Raw genomic sequence first — 22,172 nt, 5'->3', positions numbered from 1 at the left:
TCAAGGACAGAATGAGTAGGCACATTGATGAACACGGGTTATTGAGGAAGACTCAGCATGGGTTCTGCAAGGGAAGATCTTGCCTCACTAACCTGTTACATTTCTTTGAGGGGGTGAACAAACATGTGGACAAAGGAGACCCAATAGATGTTGTTTACCTTGACTTCCAGAAAGCTTTTGATAAAGTTCCTCATCAAAGGCTCCTTAGAAAGCTTGAGAGTCATGGAGTAAAAGGACAGGTCCTCTTGTGGATCAAAAACTGGCTGAGTAATAGGAAGCAGAGAGTGAGTATAAATGGGCAGTCTTCGCAGTGGAGGACGGTAAGCAGTGGGGTGCCGCAGGGCTCGGTACTGGGTCCCATGCTCTTTAACTTGTTCATAAATGATTTAGAGTTGGGAGTGAGCAGTGAAGTGGCCAAGTTTGCGGATGACACTAAATTGTTCTGGTGGTGAGAACCAGAGAGGATTGTGAGGAACTCCAAAGGGATCTGTTGAGGCTGGGTGAGTGGGCATCAACGTGGCAGATGCGGTTCAATGTGGCCAAGTGCAAAGTAATGCACATTGGGGCCAAGAATCCCAGCTACAAATACAAGTTGATGGGGTGTGAACTGGCAGAGACTGACCAAGAGAGAGATCTTGGGGTCGTGGTAGATAACTCATTGAAAATGTCAAGACAGTGTGCGTTTGCAATAAAAAAGGCCAACGCCATGCTGGGAATTATTAGGAAGGGAATTGAAAACAAATCAGCCAGTATCATAATGCCCCTGTATAAATCGATGGTGCGGTCTCATTTGGAGTACTGTGTGCAGTTCTGGTCGCCGCACCTCAAAAAGGATATTATAGCATTGGAGAAAGTCCAGAGAAGGGCAACTAGAATGATTAAAGGGCTGGAGCACTTTCCCTATGAAGAAAGGTTGAAACGCTTGGAACTCTTTAGCTTGGAGAAACGTCGACTGCGGGGTGACATGATAGAGGTTTACAAGATAATGCATGGGATGGAGAAAGTAGAGAAAGAAGTACTTTTCTCCCTTTCTCACAATACAAGAACTCGTGGGCATTCGATGAAATTGCTGAGCAGACAGGTTAAAACGGATAAAAAGAAGTACTTCTTCACCCAAAGGGTGATTAACATGTGGAATTCACTGCCACAGGAGGTCACAAGTATAGCCATCTTCAAGAAGGGTTTAGATAAAAATATGGAGCACAGGTCCATCAGTGGCTATTAGCCACAGTGTATGTGTGTATATAAAATTTTTTGCCACTGTGTGACACAGAGTGTTGGACTTGATGGGCCGTTGGCCTGATCCAACATGGCTTCTCTTATGTTCTTATGTTAACATACCTCCTCAGGCCCAATATACCCTGGATAAATCCCCCATTATAGCCTATGGGGATCATTAACTATAATGGCCCCCTTAGGTCAGGGGTATCAAACAGGTGGCCCATGGGCCTTACCTGGCCTCCAAGCAACCTTCTTCTCCTGCTTCCTTTTCCAGGGCTGCTGTTGCAGCCACACCATCACTTGCTTTCCTCCCAGCTCCTTCAGTAGCTTTTCACTTCCTTCTCTGTGTCTCCATCCCTTCCCCCTCCACTCTCTCTCTCACACAGAGCTCCATGGCTGCTTCCTGCAGGAGAGATACAAGGACAAGCCTCCCCCTTCTCTTACTCTCACTCAATCACAGACACTCACATACATAGGTTTTGCTTCCTTCTCCCTGGCTTTCCCTCCTCTTTTGGAGAGTGAGGATGAGGACGAAGAAAGAAAGAAAACAAATCTGGAGTGCGTCCCATAGCAGGTTTAAGACCAACAATGTTTTATTCCAGGTATAAGGTTTTGTATGCAAGCTCACTACTTTGGAGGAAGGGAGGGAGAGAGGGTAGGTGGATTCTTCTGACAAGCACAATGTACATTAAGGGAATTATTTTGGCTTATTCTGAAAAGTTTTTTTTTTAAAAGATTGGATCTCTCTGTCGCTATTTAGATTTATTTTGTTTCAAAAAGACTGTGATCAGGGATTAGAACACTTTGATTGGTCCTTATATGTTGGGGAGTGGAGTGATTTCAGATGTCAAATGATAATAACACACATTGATAACGAGAGAGGAAAACTAGCTTTCAGTTCAGTTCAGGAGGATTGTCCTGAGTTTTTTTATCAAGTGCATTGTCTTGCCCTTCATTAGTAATTGCAGTTTAGTTGTTTCTCTTATCTCCCTTTGAAATTCCTTTGTAAGAGCACTGTTGCTCTCAAGTCAACAACTCAAAGTTTCCATTTATTCTCTGCATTCTCCTTGATGTAACTGAGATCTAGATTTTTTTTTCTCATTACCAATGCTGGTATCTCTACATCTACTTCCCCTCTAGATATCACACTCAATGACAATCCAATCAAGCCTGCTATTGTCATTGATCTGGTACTACCATTCAACATCTGAAATTACCTTTATAAAGTTTATATCTCCAGTATGTCATATCACATTTTATGGCACACATGGTGACACTTATGTCAGATCTGGCCCTCGTAACAAATATAGGCTACTAGGAATAAGGTCTGTTGTGGAGAAAAACATACAATGGGCTCTAGAAAGAGGCTCTGGGCAAGACCCCCCTACCCTTGTTGTCTTCTTAATACTGTTTAATTGACTCCTTGGGGTCAATTTAGTATTGGCTATGCTCAATAGACAAAAACAAACCTCCTTCTATAGCCAGCTGAAAGAACAGCTGATAAATACCGATAACATGTTTTCTGGCTAGTTTTTAGGATTGGATAGAGCGGCATGCGCACCCCTACTCACATTACATACACAATTGCAGAGAAAATAAAAGCACATAAAAATCCAAAAGGCATTTCATTGTAGGATTCTAGTGGCAGAAGAGGTGGAAACTGTCCCAGTTTTGCAAGACTGTAAGTAAGATATGTCCTGATAGAACAATGTCAGATACAGTATCTCTACTTATCTACAAATACCTACATCTATCAGGTAAAATGCTGACATGGAATCAAAATGTCATTTAAATTATAAACTACAGTCTACATTAAAAGCTCACCTGCTTGCTGTTTTCACAGAGCTGTTTTTCTTGTGTCCTTTCTCTGATCGGTTGTCTCGAAGGAGCTGAAGCTACATAAAACATTGAAAAAAAATTATAAACCAAGCCAGTACTTGGAAGTTCTTGGAAGTTCTAGAAATAAGTACCTCAAGCTTTCTCATGCTTTTTGTGCTACATTTCTTTAGCCTTGGGTTTGAGAATCCTGAAATAATATATCCATGATGATACTAAAGCATTCAGGATGGTGGGAACCAAGCTGGATTGTGAAGAGCTACAGGAGGATCTCTCTAAATTTGGTGACCAGGCATTGATGTGCAAATGAACTTCAACGTGGGTAAGGATTAGGAAAAGCAAATTGGGACAAAATTTCTACCTGTTATTCTATGATGAAGGGGTCGGAACTGGTTGAGACTGAGACTGAAACAGATCTTGGAAGCTCAATGAAATAGGAGGCTGAAGTTGGTTCCTTATTCACAGATCCTTATTCATTCTTTGTGAATTCAACTAAAAACACTGAAGAGAGTTTGAAAGCTCTGAACCCCAAAATAAGGTCTGGACCTCCATATATCATACACCCCCCTTTTCAGGGGACTCTGCCCTTTGAGAAGACATGTGCTGCCTCATGGTCCAATGAGCGGTTCTCGTGCCAGCTGCTCCAAAACAAGGTGCCCCCCAGGACACTCAAACAGACAGACACTGGAGACAGGCTGTACCCTGAAACAATGTTTGGACCACCCCAAGTGGCACATCCCTATGCTCGGGACACTGTCCCCTGCAAGATGACATGCAGTGCTACCTGGTCCAAGCAATGGTTCAGGTGCCACAAGCTTCCATTGTGAATGCCACCTAGAAGCCTGTGTTCTAAAGGAGATTTGAATAAGGAACTGTTTTGACCAGTTGCCCTCTGCACCCCAAAATGCACTTTGGACCACCATATGCCATACACCTCCATGTTCAGGGAACTCTGTCCTTCGAGAGGACATGTGCTGTCTCAAGGTCCAATGAGCGGTTCTTGTGCCAGCTGCTCTAAAACAAGGTGCTTCTAGGACACTCAAACAGACAGACATTTGGGGAGGGACGGTGGCTCACTGGTAGAGCATCTGCTTGGGAAGCAGAAGGTCCCCGGTTCAATCCCTGGCATCTCCAAAAAAGGGTCCAGGCAAATAGGTGTGAAAAACCTCAGCTTGAGACCCTGGAGAGCCGCTGCCAGTCTGAGAAGACAATACTGACTTTGATGGACCAAGTGTCTGATTCAGTATAAGGCAGCTTCGTATGTTCATATGACCACCCCAAGTGACACATCCCCACACTCAGGACACTGTCCCCCGCACTTTGGACCACCACATGCCATACACCCTAATGTTCAGGGAACTCTGCCCTTCGAGAGGACATGTGCTGCCTGATGGTCCAAAGAGCGGTTCTCGTGCCAGTTGCTCCAGAGCAAGGTACCCCCAGGACACTCAAAGAGGCAGACACTGGACACAGGCTGTACCCCAAAACAATGTTTGTACCACCCCAAGTGACACATCCCCATGCTCGGGGCACTGTCCTCTTCAAGAAGACATACAGAGGTGCCTGGTCCAAACACTGGTTCCAGCGCCAAAAGCTTCCAATTGGGGTGCCACCTAGAAGCCTGTATTTTAAAGGAGATTTGGGGCCAATGACAGAATGGTAAAATTAATAAATTGACCAAACCTTTGATCTGAGTAGCATGAGCATGCGAAAGCAATAAAACAGTAATATGTCAAAATATGACAATGTCTGTTCCTGGGACAAAAGGAAGGCATTTCTATCTCAGGAGTTTTCCCATCCAACTAATTTACCTTTTAACATGTAACATACATATAGTTTGCCATTAGGAGAAAAATACATTAAAATATAGTGGGAGATAGGTTCAGTATATGTAATGAAAAAAACATCCAATATTCATTTGAGTATGTCAATATAGCTAAAAGGGGAATACATTGGATAGTGATGTTCTTGTCCATCTAATTTACTTTTTAACATATAAACATCAATCTAGGTTGCCATAGAAAAAAAGAATACAATAAAATATAGTGAAAATGGGTTAAGTGTATATAATAAGATAAACAGCCAATATCCCTGTTTTGAGTATGCCAGCACAAATAATTATTCTGAAACACTATTCTAAAAGAGAAATACATTGGAATACTGTGGATGTATAACTATACGCAGTGAGAGTGGGTTTAGCATCTGTAATGAGATAAAAAACCAATATCCCTGTTCAGTCCTGGGGAGGTGTTGTTTCATAATAATTTGTAATTCAGCAATTTCTCTCTCCATTCTGTTCCTGAAGATCCTTTTAAGTTAAAAAGCTACTTTGAGGTCACTCATTGAATACTTTGGAAGGTTAAAGTGTTTCCTCACAGGTTTCTCAGTTCTGTAATTCCTGATGTCAGATTTGTTTCCATTTATCCTTTGACGGAGGGGTTTGTCCTGTTTGCCCTATGTAGAGAACTGAAGGGCATTGTTGGCATTTAATGGCATGTATAATGTTGGAAGATGAAGAAATGAATGAGCCTGAGACAGTGTAGTTAATGCTGTTAGGTCCAGTGATTGTGTTGTCTGGGTGTATGTGGCAGCAAAGTTGGCACTTGGGTTTATTGCAAGCTCTGGTACCAGTGTCCATGCTCAGACGAGATGTTGTATTGTTGTGGGTGAGGAGTTGTTTGAGATTAGGGGGCTGTCTGTGTACAAGAAAAGGTTTACCCCCCAGTATTTTTGAAAAAGAGCTGCCATCATCCAATAGAGGTTATAAGTTGTTGATGATTCACTTTTTGGGGTGCAGAGGGCAAGCAATCAAAATAGTTCCTTATTCAAATCTCCTTTAAAATACAGGCTTCTAGATGGCACCCCAATTGGAAACTTGTGGTGCCAGAACAAGTGTTTGGACCGAGCAGTACTGCACGCCTTTTTGCAGGGGACAGTGTCCCGAGCGTGGGGATGTGTCACTTCGGGTGGTCCAAATATTGTTTTGGGGTACAGCCTAGCCCCAGTATCTGCCTCTTTGAGTGTCCTGGGGGTACCTTGCTCTGGAGCAACTGGCACAAGAACTGCTCTTTGGACCATCAGGCAGCACATGTCCTCTCAAAGTGCAGAGTTCCCTGAACATGGGGGTGTATGGTATATGGTGGTCCATATTGCTTTTTGGAGTGTAGAGGGCAAGCAATCAAAATAGTTCCTTATTCAAATCTCCTTTGAAATACAGGCTTCTAAGAGGCACCCCAATTGGAAGCATTTGGTCCTGGAACCAATGTTTGGTCAGGCACTTCTGCATGTCTTCTTGAAGAGGACAGTGCCCCGAGCATGGGGATGTGTCACTTGGGGTGGTCCAAACATTGTTTTGGGGTACAGCCTGTCTCCAGTGTCTGCCTCTTTGAGTGTCCTGGAGGTACCTTGCTCTGGAGCAACTGGCACAAGAACCGCTCTTTGGACCATCAGGCAGCACATGTCCTCTCAAAGGGCAGAATTCCCTGAACATGGGGGTGAAGAAGATGGAAACAGGACTGGCCTACGTGACATAAGCTCTGACCTCCCTCCCCTCTGTTAAGTGTTAATCAACAACAGGTCCCAGAATTGTTTCTTCTTCTCTCTGAAGTGTTAACAAACCTCTTGTCATCTCCTCCAATTAGCAAGTTTTATGATCCTTTCCCCTGGGTTATCAAAGTAAAGCCTATTACCCCTCTTCCTTATGTAGATGGTGCCAGCCATCTATCTCAAATACACAGGACATGCTAACAACAGGGAGTGATCTCACTTCCTGATAAGAGTTTGGGAATCAATGATTCAAAGATGGGGACATCATGAGGTTTAAGTATTCATACTTAAACCCCAGGATCTTTCCAAAATAAGGCAGCCCCATTTTGCAGTGTACTCTCAGGAGGGTGCCTACTCTTGAGTATTACCACTCAACTGCTGCTTTGGGTCCAGGAATTGTGATACACTGGTTGTTAGCAATCTTTCTTCACGGAGTCAGAAAATCCCTCTATTTGTCTATAATTTTCCTCTGTTTCTGTAGACTTGCTTGTATGATCGTATCCAATTGAGCAGTCTGTATGTGTGTGTGTTCTATTAATCTTTAGTCTAATCTCAATAAAATCAATTCCTCTGCATTTTGGTTGTGGTTATTCAAAAAGCTATTCCTTTTGAAACAGACCTCCATAAACTTTGGTGTAAAAGATCATTGCCTCTCTATCTTTCTGCCAGCTCTGCCTCACTGCTAAATTCTCCATCTTAAGTGAGGAGGGCCGTCTGGGTAACAGAGGTTCTCCATTTAACCATGAAAGGGTGGCAAGTGTCTAAGGCTAACAGCAGGAGAAGTACACTGCATATAATGACAGCAGAAATGGGAAAGAAACATCAGCATAGCAGGCAGAAGGAACAGATCATGTGTGATAATCCCCTAAAACATTTTTGCAAGACTAGCATAATATTGTCCACCGCATTGTAAAACTTTGTGTTTGAGAGAAAGTAAAATACTAAAAAAGAGTGACCCTAGAATAGCCAGGGCCGCTGATTAAGAGGTTTTCAAAAATATTTAAAAATATAAATACTCTTGGTTTCAGCTGAGGCCCCACTTTGGTCAGGAGATGTTTCTCCATCCCATACTGTTTGCTCCCTCATTTCAACTTCATCCTTTAAGAATTTTAGTTACAGTCCTGAAACCTCTTTATGAGAATTTGGCAACACAAGTTTTTGAAACTGTTATATATATAACACAATGGGAACGTTTAAAAAATAAGACTACATATTTTTAAAGCCTCTTACATACGTCCTTCTGAATTAATATCCACACTTGCAAGCTCATCTGCAGATTTTCATATGGCTCTAAAGAATGAACCACTTTTCATAAAGATAAATTTTAGTCTGACAAAATAAGAACCACTTGAAATGCTTTCAGGCTGATCCAAAGACTTCTCTAGCAAATGTGAGTTTTTAGATGCACACAAAATATTTCTGTGAACATATGGGTGCAGAAATTTCAACAGCATTTCTCATTCACTACAACTTCATTAGACTGAATGAGGATGTTGATGATCACTGGGAGAACTGTACAGACTTCAATTTGTATTGGTCAGCTTATTAAATATTTTCAGTAGTTTCAAGCAAGCATGAGACATATATTGCTCCTTATCTGATAAACTGAGGCCTGTTCTGCTGGACAGGAGACAGTTAAAATTCCTTCAGATATATGAAATAAACTGTTCTTGATCAAAGTGGCTCTTACCTGGCTATGTTCCTTCCTAGCCCCAGGGCTAAACCACTGGCTATGGGAGAAAAAGGGAAAAAAAATCAGTAACACAGCTAACTGAAGCATGAGCTGTCATATGACCAGCTTGCGTGCACTTTTGGGTATTTTATTGTCCACCAGAAAAACGTAGCCTTTGGCTATGATTTATTTAAATGGAATATTTCACAGAACTCTCAAGGTCTGTACTCTGTAGCAGTTTTCATGGGAATGCAAGAATGTATTTTATTCTGCTGCTTAGAGACAACTGAATACTGTCCCATACATTTTGTAGTTCTTTGTATACTGTATCCTTTGGATATATTTTGTTGTGTTTGTACTACTAAAATCTAAAGTTATTATTGTGTATAATAGAACTGAAAGTGTTGATGCCTATACACTTATTTGTTCGTTCATTCATTCATCATTAAAATATTTGGGCACACAAACATTCTTTAAGGGCATTTTTAGGTTACAGGAAGTTAAAGGCACTGATGCTGCAGTCCATTGAAGATCAAAACAAGACAGTCAGTACATCTTGTTGGTGTTAGTCCATTTGGCAATTCTGATTAACTCTTTTTGTTCACTGAGCACTGAATCATGCTGCTGCAACTTGCAAAAGATTTCAAGCTCCAACTGCAATAATGTCAGCTATGTATATGAGGCATGTTGAAAGTTGAGGGGCATAAGAAACAGCAAGGGGCGCTAAGGGCATAGCAAAACTATGCCCCACTATCACTACTTATATATGTCGAAAAATACAACATACACAAATATTCCTAACTGAATTAAGTGTCTCTATTGCAAACGATTTTGCTTCCAATTAATTTTCGGTACAATGACAGAAGGTAAAGCACATTTAAGTTCTACTGAATTTAATGGGTGAATTCAACACCTGTTAAGCTTTGCCTATACAATGCTCTACCTTACATTTTTAATGTGCATGCAGACACACGATTTTAAAATCCACCCTCCCCCATGGAACAGGGGTGATATACATCAGAAGGGTCATCACACAACTATAGTAGAAGCTTAAAATCATAGAAAATACAAAAATAATACACTGATGGTGATGTATTGCCATAGTATTCCTCTGTCTCATGGGCGGGGGGAGCCAGGAGAAGCAGGAGTGCCAGCCAGATGGAAGACCATCACTATCCTCAAACAGTTGCCTGGTTGCACATCTCTGCCTTACATGTCCTGCAGAACTGCATTAAGTCTCGCAGGACATGGCAGAAAGTTCCACCGGACTGGGGCTAGGGCCAAGAATGCCCTGGCCCTGGTTGAGGATAAAATATACAGAATGCAAATCTCATTTGAGTAATACATTTCAAGTGTGCATAACACATATCTAGCATCCATTTAGCAGCACAGTTGGTGTGCTACTGCAAGACCATCAAGGCTATGCTCTGTATTTGGAGCTTTCATTTTTTGCTTTAGTTTTTATTTAGTGTTCATTATAACTGTTTCTTTTCATAACCCACTGTCTTATTTATGTTCAATCAGGTTCTTGACCTTTGTTTTCTAGTTTTATTGGCACCGTTAGCTCTATTTCCCTTTTTCTCGTATGTATGGAGCGAGACATAGAAAAAATTAGCCACTATATTCATAATTTTATCTTATTTGAGTTCAATTTAGTTTATCTCTTTTTAGAAGACGTATAAGGTTGTATTAAATTTCTATGAAGACAGAAGAGGGTTTCGTTTATTTCTCTGCGTTGTCTTATTTTCTGTTTATCTGAGTATGAGTTGTACTTAAGTTGTATTTATTTTATCAGTTATAACCACTTATATCTATTAATTTAATTATCCAAATTTAAATTAAAACACTGGCACAGTGGTTCTGCCACTACAGAGAAGCCAGGAAGTCAAAACAAAAGAATCTTTGTTTTCCAAGATTGGAAAGAGAAGGGAGGCCAAGGATCATGGACCAGGAATGTCCTCATAGGAGTTCAAGCGGAGGAGGGGGGTGGACTCAGAGTCCCAGTAATCCTTAACTTTTTCCCATATCAAGGGAGAATATAGTCTGGGCCTCCAAATGGAGAGCAATACATTTATGGCTTCTACACAGCCTCTGAGACTCTGTACCTCCCTGTTTGTTGAGGTAATAGGATGGTGGGTGTGTTGTCCATTTGAAAAAGCACCCTTTTATTTATCAGATTTATTTATTTATCAGATTTATATTCTGCCCTCCCTTGACAGGCTCAGGGCGGCTAACAACACTTTAAAAACATCAGTAATTTACAAACATTAAAATTAACTATATAAAAACATTTCCATACATATTAAAAATCTAAGATGGGAAGCTTCTGATTTCCATTATATTAGTTCAGTGAGACAGTCGGTGCTGAAGGTAATAGCTACCTCCCCCTAACCATTAAAGGCGAGTTTGAATAGTTCGGTATTACAGGCCCTGTGGAATTGTAGCAGGTCCTGAAGGCCCCTGAGGTTTTCAGAGAGGACATTCCACAAAGTGGGGGCTATTACCGAGAATGCTCTGGCTCTATGCTGGTCAATTGAGCTTCTTTCGGTCCAGGGATCTTAAGGAGATTTTGAGACCCTGAGCGTAGTGCTCTCTGGGGTACGTATGGAAAAGGTGGTCCCAAAGGTAGACAGGTCCCTGGCTATATAGGGCTTTAAAGGTTACAATCAGCACCTTGAAGTGAATCCAGAACGCCACAGGCAACCAGTGTAACACTTTCAGCACAGGTTGAATGTGTTCCCGTACAGGTAGCTCCATTAACAACCTGGCTGCTGCGTTTTGCACCAGTTGAAGCCTCTGAAGATAAGTTTGTGGTTGCTGGGGAACTGCTGTTTGTTTGGTTTGAGTGGGCTGAAGGTGATTGTTGCTGATTGATTAGGAGTGGCTGTGTTCCCCACCCTCTTTGCATTATTAAGCTGCGCCTTGCCAGAGGTGCGAGCCTTTGGCGCGAGCTAAAGGGCTCTTGGCCTATGGCTCTTGGCCTGGGGGCTCTGTAAGGACCAGGAACCCAGATTCCTTGTGTTCCCAATAAGTTAAGTAGACCCTCCAGAAAAAGGCTTTAAAAGGGGACTGTATATTTTTGAAAAAAGCTATCACAAAGGTAGAATGCCAGCAGGGGGGTGGGGGCTTTCCAGTGTTTTGCACTGAGTGTCACATGTATGACTATTTGCCCACAGGACAGAAGTCTTCGGTGTGTGCTCAATGCAAGGAGCTCCTGGTCCTCAGGGAACGAGTTTGAACCCTTGAGGCTGAGGTGAGTGACCTGGAGAAGTTAGGCACTTGGGGAAGACTCTTGGGGACGTATTAGATGAGCCCCACTCTAAATGTGACAGCCCCGTTGCTGTCAGGGAGCATGAGGGTTGAGAGGGAACAGGGCACAGGGCTGAGAATAAGGGGAATGTGCCCTCAGTAGGGACCTCTTCTTCAGTTGGTGAGCGGGAATCCTTTCGTGCCAAGGAACCATCCCTGGGCAAGGAGAGAGGGAGGGGGTCTTGGTAGTTGGTGATTCGATCCGTAGGCAAGTAGACAGCTGGGTGCAAAGTTTGCTTCGCGAGCCATAAGTCTCCGGAAGCAATTCTTAAGGGGAACACCCAACTGAACGCCTTGGTCCTGGAATTTAATCAGTGTTTTGGGGAGGAAATTATATTTTATACTGTCTATGTTTTATTCTCATTATAGTATTGCCTAATTATATTTTATACTGTGTATGTTTTATTCCCATTTTACTATTGCCTGACTGTATCTTATTAAGTTATTTGTATTTAATTGATTGGTCTTTGACCGTATTAAACTTTCATTCATTCAGACAGCTGGGTGGCAAAACTGTGTACTGACCATATGGTGACTTGCCTGCCTGGTGCGAAGGTAGCGGACATTATGTGTGTTGTAGATAGGCTGATAGACAGCGCTGGGGAGGAGCCAGTGGTCATGGTGCATGTTGGCACCAACGATGTGGGGAAATGCAGTCGTGAGGTCCTGGAGGAAAAATTTAGGCTGCTAGGCAGGAGACCTAAGGCCAAGACCTCCAAGGTAGCCTTCTCAGAAGTGCTACTTGTTCCACGTGCAGGGCTGGAGAGACAGGCACAAATTAGAAGTCTCAATGTGTGGATGAGACGATGGTGTAGAGAGGAAGGGTTTAAGTTTGTTAGGCACTGGGATGCTTTCTGGAACAAGCGGGAGCTGTACAAAAGAGATGGTCTCCACTTGTCCCCAGACGGAACCAAGCTGCTGGCGCTTAAAATCAAAAAGCTGGCAGTGCAGTTTTTAAACTAAATCTTGGGGGTAAGCCAACAGGAGATGAAATGTCTCTGGTTCGGAAGGACTCATCTCAAAGAGATGAAGGGTTAGCTGTTATTTTTCTGCTGGGTAATGGATCAGAGTTGTCCACTGAGATGGTGACAAACAGTATGGGCTGCCTGCCAAACTCTCGAGGCAGCAGGAGGAAGGTTGCAGGCCTAACTTGCCTGGGAAATTATAGATGTTTGTATACAAATGCTAGAAGTGTTCAAAGTAAAATTGGTGAGTTGGAATGTTTAGTGTTGGGGGAAAACATAGACATTGTGGGAATTTCAGACACTTGGTGGAATGAGGAGAATCAGTGGGACACAGTGATTCCAGGATATAAGTTCTATCAGAAGGATAGGGAGGGAAGGGTTGGAGGTGGGGTGGCTCTCTATGTCAGAGAGGGTATACAGTCCAGTAAGACTGAGGTCAAAGAATTAGATTCCCTTCTAGAAATGCTTTGGGTCGAAATAGAGAGCCCAAAAGGAAATTTAACTATGAGAGTTTTGTTATCTCCCACTAAGTCAAAAGATAGAGGATGATTAAAATATGATGGAAGGATTAAAGATAGTGGCTAAACGTAAAAACTGTGTCATAATAGGTGATTTTAACTACCCGCAGATTGATTGGGTCAATATGTGTTCAGGTCGAGAGAAAGTTTCTGGATGCTCTCAATGACTGTGCTATGGAGCAGATGGTCACAGAACCTACCCGGGGCGATCCTGGATTTGGTCCTAAGTAATGCGCAAGACTTGGTGAGAGATGTAAAAGTGATCACACCGCTTGGGAGCAGTGACCATAAAGTTATTGATTTCAACATTTGTATAAATAGGGAGTTGCCCCAAAAGACCAGCACAACCACGTTTAACTTTAAAAGGGGTAAATTCTCTGAGATGAGGAGGCATGTGAAGAGGAAACTGAAAGGAAAGGTAAATACAGTCAAAACCCATGGGGAAGCTTGGAGGCTATTTAAAACTACAATCCTAGAAGCTCAGATAAAATATATACCACAAGTTAGGAAAGGCACAAACAGGTATAAGAGAAGGCCTGCATGGTTAACAAACAAAGTAATGGAAGCTGTAAAAGGTAAGAAGGACTCCTTTAAGCGGTGGAAAGCTAGTCCAAGTGAGATTAATAAAAGGGAACACAGGCTGTGGCAAATCAAATGCAAGACTGTGATCAGGCAGGCAAAAAGGGACTATGAGGAGCATATTGCAAAAACCATAAAGACCAACAATAAAAATTTCTTCAAATATATTAGAAGCAGGAAACCAGCCAAGGAGGCAGTGGGGCCCTTGGATGACCAAGGGGTAAAAGGATTACTGAAGGAGGATAGGGAAATGACTGAGAAGCTGAATGCATTTTTTGTGGAAGATGAGAAGTGTTTGCCCGCTCCAGATCCACTAATTTTGGAAGGGGTGTTGAAAGACCTGAGTCAGATTGAGGTGACAAGAGAGGAGGTCCTACAACTGATAGACGAATTAAAAAGTAATAAGTCACCAGTTCCGGATGGCATACATCCGAGAGTTCTGAAAGAACTCAAAGTTGAACTTGTGGATCTCCTGACAAAAATATGTAATCATCATTGAAATCTGCCTCCGTTCCTGAGGATTGGAAGGTAGCAAATGTCACCCCCATCTTTAAAAAGAGTTCCAGAGGAGATCCGGGAAATTACAGGCCAGTCAGTCTGACTTCAATACCGGGAAAGTTGCTAGAATCCATTATCAAGGACAGAATGAGTAGGCACATTGATGAACACAAGTTATTGAGGAAGACTCAGCATGGGTTCTTTAAGGGAAGATCTTGCCTCACTAACCTGTTACAGTTCTTGGGGGGGTGAACAAACATGTGGACAAAGAGAACCCAATAGATGTTGTTTACCTTGACTTCCAGAAAGCTTTCGATAAAGTTCCTCATCAAAGGCTCTTTAGTAAGCTCAAGAGTCATGGAGTAAAAGGACAGGTCCTCTTGTGGATCAAAAACTGGCTAATTAATAGGAAGCAGAGAATGCGTATAAATGGGCAGTCTTCGCAGTGGAGTGCCGCAGGACTCAGTACTGGGTCCCATGCTCTTTAACTTGTTCATTAATGATCTGGAGTTGGGAGTAAGCAGTAAAGTGGTCAAGTTTTCAGATGACACTAAATTGTTCAGGGTGGTGAGAACACTCCAAAGGGATCTGTTGAGGCTGGGTGAGTGGGCGTCAACGTGGCAGATGAGGTTCAGTGTGGACAAGTGCAAAGTAATGCACATTGCGGCCAAGATTCCCAGCTACAAATACGAGTTGATGGGTTGTGAACTGGCAGAGACTGACCAAGAGAGAGATCTTGGGGTCGTGGTAGATAACTCATTGAAAATGTCAAGACAGTGTGCGATTGCAATAAAAAAGGCATACGCCATGCTGGGAATTATTAGGAAGGGAATTGAGAACAAATCAGCCAGTATCATAATGCCCCTGTATAAATCAATGGTGCGGTCTCATTTGGAGTACTGTGTGCAGTTCTGGTCGCCGCACCTCAAAAAGGATATTATAGCATTGGAGAAAGTCCAGAGAAGGGCAACTAGAATGATTAAAGGGCTGGAGCACTTTCCCTATGAAGAAAGGTTGAAACGCTTGGAACTCTTTAGCTTGGAGAAACGTCGACTGCGGGGTGACATGATAGAGGTTTACAAGATAATGCATGGGATGGAGAAAGTAGAGAAAGAAGTACTTTTCTCCCTTTCTCACAATACAAGAACTCGTGGGCATTCGATGAAATTGCTGAGCAGAAAGGTTAAAACGGATAAGAGGAAGTACTTCTTCACCCAAAGGGTGATTAACATGTGGAATTCACTGCCACAGGAGGTGGTGGCGGCCACAAGTTTAGCCACCTTCAAGAGGGGTTTAGATAAAAATATGGAGCACAGGTCCATCAGTGGCTATTAGCCACAGTGTATGTGTGTATATAAAATTTTTTGCCACTGTGTGACACAGAGTGTTGGACTTGATGGGCCGTTGGCCTGATCCAACATGGCTTCTCTTATGTTCTTATGTATGGGAGAGCGAGACAATAATTCAAAGCCTCGCATGATGCCAGAAACTGGGGATAAGAACACTAAAGATTTGCAGAGTGCATATACTAGGTAATGTTAACTTGCAGGTATGTACGGGAACTAAACCCTTGGGATGCATGAAATATGGATTCCGATGTCTCTACACTAATGCACAGAGTACGGGAAACAAACAGGAGGAACTGGAAGTTCTAATACAGGAAGGAGACTATGACATAATAGGCCTTACTGCAACTTAGTGGGATGACACTCACAACTGGAATATTAGGGGTATGACTTATTTAAAACGGACAGACAAATGAGAAAGGGCGGAGGCGTAGTAGTATAGGTGAAGGAGATATATACTTGTGAGGAAATATGTGAATCTGAGCATGGCAGCTCAGTTGAGAGTCTCTGGGTAAAAAATAAAAGGAGTAAGAAATAACAGTGATATTATGGAGGGGGTCTGCTATAGACCACCAAACCGGGCAGAGGACTTGGAAGAGATAATCCTACAACAAATTGCAATATCCTCCAAGAGAAGGGATACACTGATCATGGGAGATTTCAATTATCTGGACATAGCATTGCCAATCCCCAGGTGGGGGCAGGGGATCCCCCGGTTTAGAGGACTCCCCCCGCTGCAGGGTCATCAGAAAGTGGGGGGAGGGGAGGGAAATGTCTGCTGGGAACTCTATTATTCCCTAGGGAGATTTATTCCCATAGAAAACAATGGAGAATTGATCCGTGGGTATCTGGGGCTCTGTGGGGGCTATTTTTTTGAGGTAGAGGCACCAAATTTTCAGTATAACATCTAGTGCCTCTCCCCAAAATACCCGCCCCCCCAAGTTTCAAAACTATTGGACCAGGGGGTCCAATTCTATGAGCCCCAAAAGAAGGTGCCCCTATCCGTCATTATTTCCTATGGAAAAAAGGCATTGAAAAGGTGTGCCGTCCCTTTAAATGTGATGGCCAGAACTCCCTTTGGAGTTCAATTATGCTTGTCACAGCCTTGATCTTGGCTCCACCCCTAATGTCTCCTGGCTCCACTCCCAAAGTCTCCTGGCTCCACCCCCAAAGTCCCCAGATATTTCTTAAATTGGGCTTGGCAACCCTATCTGGACATCTATTGGAAGTCCAACTTTGCTAAAAATGAAAGGTCAAATAGATTCCTGGCTCGTCTTGCTGACAACTTCCTTTTCCAGAAAGTGAAGAAGGAAATAAGGGCTATCTTGGACTTGATTCTCACCAACAAGGAAGAATTGACTGAAGAAGGGAAAACAGTGGGCAGTAGTGACCATGTGATTTTGAAATTCACAGTCTTAGGAAAGGGGAAAGCTATACGTAGTCAGACTTATAGGTTGGACTTCAGAAAGGCAAACTTCGATAAACTTAGAACTATGCTGGGTAAAATCCCTTGGTAAGAAATACTTAGGAAGAAGGGGGTTCAAGAGAGGTGGGAGATTCTTAAAGCGAAATACTGAAAGTGCAATCACAGACGATTCCTATGAGAAGAAGAAATGGAAAAAACCTAAAGAAGCCGAGCTGGCTCCATAAACAGCTCTCTAAAGACTTGAGAAATAAAAAAGACTCCTTTAGAAACTGGAAGGAGGGCCTTATAACCAAGGATGAATATAAACAAATCACCAGCACTTGTAGAGAAAAAGTTAGGAAAGCTAAAGCTCAGTATGAGGGGCGACGAAGGTGGTGAGGGGTCTGGAGAAGGTGGTGAGAGGGCGACAAAGATGGTGAGGGGTCTGGAGACCAAGTCCTATGAAGAAAGGTTGAAGGAGCTGGGCATGTTTAGCATGCAGAGGAGACGGCTGAGAGGAGATATGATCACCATCTTCGAGTACCTGAAGGGCTGTCATATAGAGGATGGTGCAGAATTGTTTTTTGTGGCCTTAGAAGGTAGAACCAGAACCAATGGGTTGAAATTAAATCAAAAGAGTTTCCGGCTCAACATCAGGAAGAACTTCCTGACCGTTAGAGCGGTTCTTAGTGGAACAGGCTTCCTCGGGAGGTGGTGGGCTCTCCTTCCTTGGAGGTTTTTAAACAGAGGCTGGATGGCCATCTGACAGCAATGAAGATGCTGTGAATTTAGGGGGAGGTATTTGTTAGTTTCCTGCATTGTGGAGGGGGTTGGACTAGATGACCCTTCCAACTCTATTATTCTATGTAGTCACCTCTGGTATAAATAAGATAAATTAAGTATGGATCCTAATCTGCTCTCGTTGATTCGCCTGCTGTAGGAATTCACCATAGCGCAAATGAGATGTAATTTTGAAGGATAGCTATCAAATATTTTCCAACTATAAAAGGGGGTTAGATAAGGATGTATTTTGGCACCTATGTTATTTGACTTATATATAAGTGATATTATGGTCTCTATAAATAAGGTAAATCCCCATGCTCCTATCCTGGCTGAATTGGTAATACCAATATTACTTTATGTTGATGCCATTAGGTTTGCGCTAATTGATAAAGGCCTTTGTTGAATACTGTAGACAAGAAGGCCTTAATGTCAACTATTAAAATCTAAAGTCATCGTCTTATAAGCTTAATGTAATAATAAATTTTCTAGGTTATTATTTCCAAAATCTATCTGGAAAGTTGGCAAGCAAATGTTAAAACAAGTTAATCAGTTGTATTACTTAGGGGTCTACTTCCAGATAAATTTTTGATGGAAGATCCATTTTAGGAATGCTTGGGAAAAGGCCCTAACTTCCGAAACTATTACTTGGTTTTTCTATACTAAAGGCAGGAAATAACTTCCTGCTGCAGTATTTAAGTCCAAGGTAGTAACCCAATTTCCATATGGTGCTCCAGTTTGAATAGGAGTTTATCAAAAAACAATGGACCATCCACTGACAATATTTTTACATAGCAAGAAACAATTTCCTTCCTATCTTTCTGATTTTATGATAATTTAGAAGATGCCACAGACATCAAAAAAAGTATAATGACGACCTTAATACTGCCATTTGGAATTAATCTACATGCATTTTTCCAGATAGCAATTTTGGGAACAACTGCACATGTTTTAAGTGAACTATTAAAACTCCAAATAGTTTTGATAGTACTGGGCAATTAAAGTAAAATTCCAGATGCCATTAAAACAGGGACACATTTTAAGTAATCAGTAGAAATTGATAAGCCCAAAAAGGATGCTTACTCATGGTGATGAGACTCCTGAGACAAATGCATGGCTTTCTTGTTACTGCAGGAGGCTGGCGTGGTAATCTAAAGGGGCATAAATAATTTTCAGAAGTTGTGTTAAGGTATTTCAAGAATTTACGAATACTTATTACATGCAAAATACCCCTTTCAAACCCTGAAACCATTAAAAGCTCTATACAATTAAGAAATTAAGACATTATTCATCATTTCTTGCACATGCATATAAATGTGAAAAACCATACTGAACATTTTACATCATTTGAATGAAATACTAAAACTCAAACCAGTTTAGGTAGTCAGTGCCTTTTGGCATTAGTTATCTTAAATGGGTAATGGATCCATTTGCTCTTCATTTTCCAAGAACTGCTCCTTTTCTAGAACCATCTCCCCCTTGCCCCACCCTGCTACCATAGGCTGATGAGTAGATGGGGAGAGGAAGTACCAGCACAGTAGTGAACCATGCTTCCCCCCCCCAGATGTGTATTTATTTACAGTACATACCATGAGTACTAGGTTGCGATATTAACAAGTAATGGTTTGACACTACCAAACAAAGTGGAACAAGTGAACTGGAAGGCATTTTTACTGTTTCCCATTGCAGCCGCCTATATCTTCTAAGAACGTGTTACAATTGTTTGTGGCTTGGGCCAAAAATGTTAAAGGACCAGTGCATAGACTCTTGGCACTAATCATGGGCATCCACACATTGTGTAACAGCTGTAACAAGAATACTGGCACTCGAAGTAAAAATTATTGAATTTTTTTTGCAGAAGTTAAAAAAAATAGAAAAATTGGAAATAAAAGAAAACATAGTGACCCATAATTTAAAATTCTCACCTTTGGACAAATGCACAACATTGGAATTCTAAGGATTTTGAAAATATAAATATAACTTCTTTGACCTACTGATTATAACATTAACAACCTAACGGTTACTTTAACACTGGAGGTAGACATTTGGCTCAGCTCCTGAGTTGCATCCTGCATTAATCTCAAAATGAGGTTTTCATGCTATTCCAGTGGGTATCCCTGGAATACAGTAATCCATTTTCTACACTGTGGCTATAAGAAAAGCCGACTGTGCCTATGTCATGCTTTGTTAGAGGTTCATGATCACATTATCTCATGGTGGACCTGACACTTTTATTCAGTTTACAGTATGTTCTGTGTACAGGCAACTTATTTCCTTTGCCAGGGCTGCTGACAACCTTTTCCACACTATATTAATCTTGTTTACTGACTTTATCTTGGTACAAATATCAGAAAACTGAACTTTTTATCTCAGAGAGAAAATAAACAACATGTTGACAGAAGCAGAAGCTATTTTCTGAACTTAAATTGGTTGTTTACCTCCAGCCATACTTATGGAAAAATGTTTTTAAGTTTCCAGCTTGCTCAAAATACATAATCCATAATTTAATAAATGTGGAAATTCCATGGAAATTTAGTCCTACACATTGGAAGGGATAATAAAAATGAGAACATGGAACCAAAAACAATTTTTAGCCAGTTTTCACATAAATATAAGCATGCTTTATCCAGTTCTCAATTGTTTGGAGTTCAGATTTCATCTACATACAAATAGTTTTCACAATCAAAATTTGCAGGAGCGAGCTATTGTAATCCAGCATTGAGCACTCTATAAGGGATGAAGGTAAGAATATGTTACGAAGGCAGAGAATCTAGGTGAAGCCAATTTGTTGCCTATATTTATTCCTCAATGGTCCCTTGGGGTAGAAAGTTGATAATCACTGCACTAATCAATATATGAGAAAATAATGCTGCTATAAAAAGAACAAAGGTTGTTCAACATTCATGCTGGGGGGCGTGAATATTTTTAAAAATTGCAAATATTTCTATTAGTTGGAAACAACCTGCAGTTTTATAAGTGTCAGATCTATGTGAAATTCCTCAGCATACTCACAGCATGACTGCAGAATACTGGAAATAAAAGAGAACAGGTAGAAGGAAAATTCTACGGATCTTAGCAAACAACAAGTATCTACCTGATAGTGGTAAAAATGGTAGAATTAATTGTGATCATGGTATCTCCCCCGCCAAGTACGTATAATCTAACATTTGATTTAAGAACCTCAATATCTAAATGTGTATTCCAATTTAAGGTTTCACTAAAAGTGAAATGTTTGTGTCACATCTTTCATCTTTCCTTATGTTATGATTCAGTCCCCGTAAGATATATACTGAGTGAAACAAAGGCAAAAATTAAGTTGTAAAAAACTACTGTTGGCAGAGGCAGGCCAAGCAATTGCAATATGTTTACAGTGAGCCCATATAAGATTAAGGAAAGAAAATATATTGTCAAATTAGTAGTCTCCAGCTTTATGTAGCACACTGTGAGTGGCCTCTACTGGCTGACTAAGGGCTACATAAGTCACCTTGTCATCTATTATTATGACTGCAGTTTTACCAAGCATCTGAAAAAATGCCTTTACAAGAGTTTTATTTCACATAATAATATACAAAAGTTTATATACTTCCACAAAGACTAGTGAGGTGTTAAAAATAATACATCTGTATAACTAAGAAATGAGCAAGATAATCACATAAGTCTAAAAAGTACATGTAAATCTGAAAAATATTTTCATCCTAACGACTGGTAGATTTACTATTGCAAATTCGAACAAGTTCTTATAGCACCTAAGTGAAACATTAAGATAGCATTTACCAATTTATTATTTAAAAAGGTTTATGCAGACAATTACAATTTGAAATCAACCCATCTTAACTTTATGATCCACCTGATGATTCTAGCTATTGTTTTCTATTATAAATTACAATTATCAGCAAGATTGCAATCTGTCCCAGTGAAAAAATGGGAAATTAATATGTAATTAATGGGTGGGAACAGGACAACATTTAACTGTGCAATTCTAAGAAGGTCTGCCAGAATTCTACTCAGTTCTGTTCTCTAGGGCTTACCCTCAGGAAAGCGTTCTTACGATGGCAGTGAAGGACTGAGGTAATCTTTGCCTCAAATGATAACTGGGAGATGCTGATAGGAGAACTATATTTCAATAAAGGTTAGGAAGCAGGTGGAGCAGATTATAATGCTGATTAATGCCAGGCCAATGTGCTGCTGCCTGAGAATAAGCAATATGCTGCTGCTTGAAGATGGCAGACTTTTTTTGACTCTAGATCCAGTTGGGTAGTGTGTTGGTCTGAAGCAATTTTACAAAGTTAAACAGCACCTTTAGCCAACAAAGTTTTATTCAGAATGTGAGCTTTCATCTTCTTTGACAAAGTGTGCATGAACATGAAAGCTCACATCCCAAATAAAACTTTGTCTCAAAGGTGCTGTTGCACTCTGTCACATTTTTTGACTCCTGCAGTCTAGCTCTCAGTTTTGAAGCTGCAGATGGTGCAGAACACAGCTGAGTAATTCCTAATG

At 41.3% G+C, this 22,172-nt stretch overlaps 1 protein-coding gene across 2 annotated transcripts in view; it reads right to left on the bottom strand.

Annotated features, from left to right (window-relative positions):
* Nucleotides 1-22,172, bottom strand: part of GPATCH2 (G-patch domain containing 2) — a 233,328-nt gene that overhangs the window by 84,595 nt on the left and 126,561 nt on the right. The window contains exons 6-8 of one of the 2 annotated variants that reach the window (XM_060246651.1): nt 18,759-18,826; nt 8,294-8,333; nt 3,046-3,116 (exon numbers count right to left, since the gene is read on the bottom strand). In XM_060246651.1, the coding sequence (XP_060102634.1) occupies nt 3,046-3,116; nt 8,294-8,333; nt 18,759-18,826 (179 nt within the window). Of the gene's footprint in view, nt 1-3,045; nt 3,117-8,293; nt 8,334-18,758; nt 18,827-22,172 lie in introns of those variants that run through there. The other variant, XR_009555796.1, reaches the window with a different exon arrangement.

Source organism: Heteronotia binoei, chromosome 1 (genome assembly GCF_032191835.1).
Source record: "Heteronotia binoei isolate CCM8104 ecotype False Entrance Well chromosome 1, APGP_CSIRO_Hbin_v1, whole genome shotgun sequence".
Lineage (NCBI taxonomy): Eukaryota > Metazoa > Chordata > Lepidosauria > Squamata > Gekkonidae > Heteronotia > Heteronotia binoei.
This window is presented reverse-complemented; position numbering and strand designations above follow the sequence as displayed.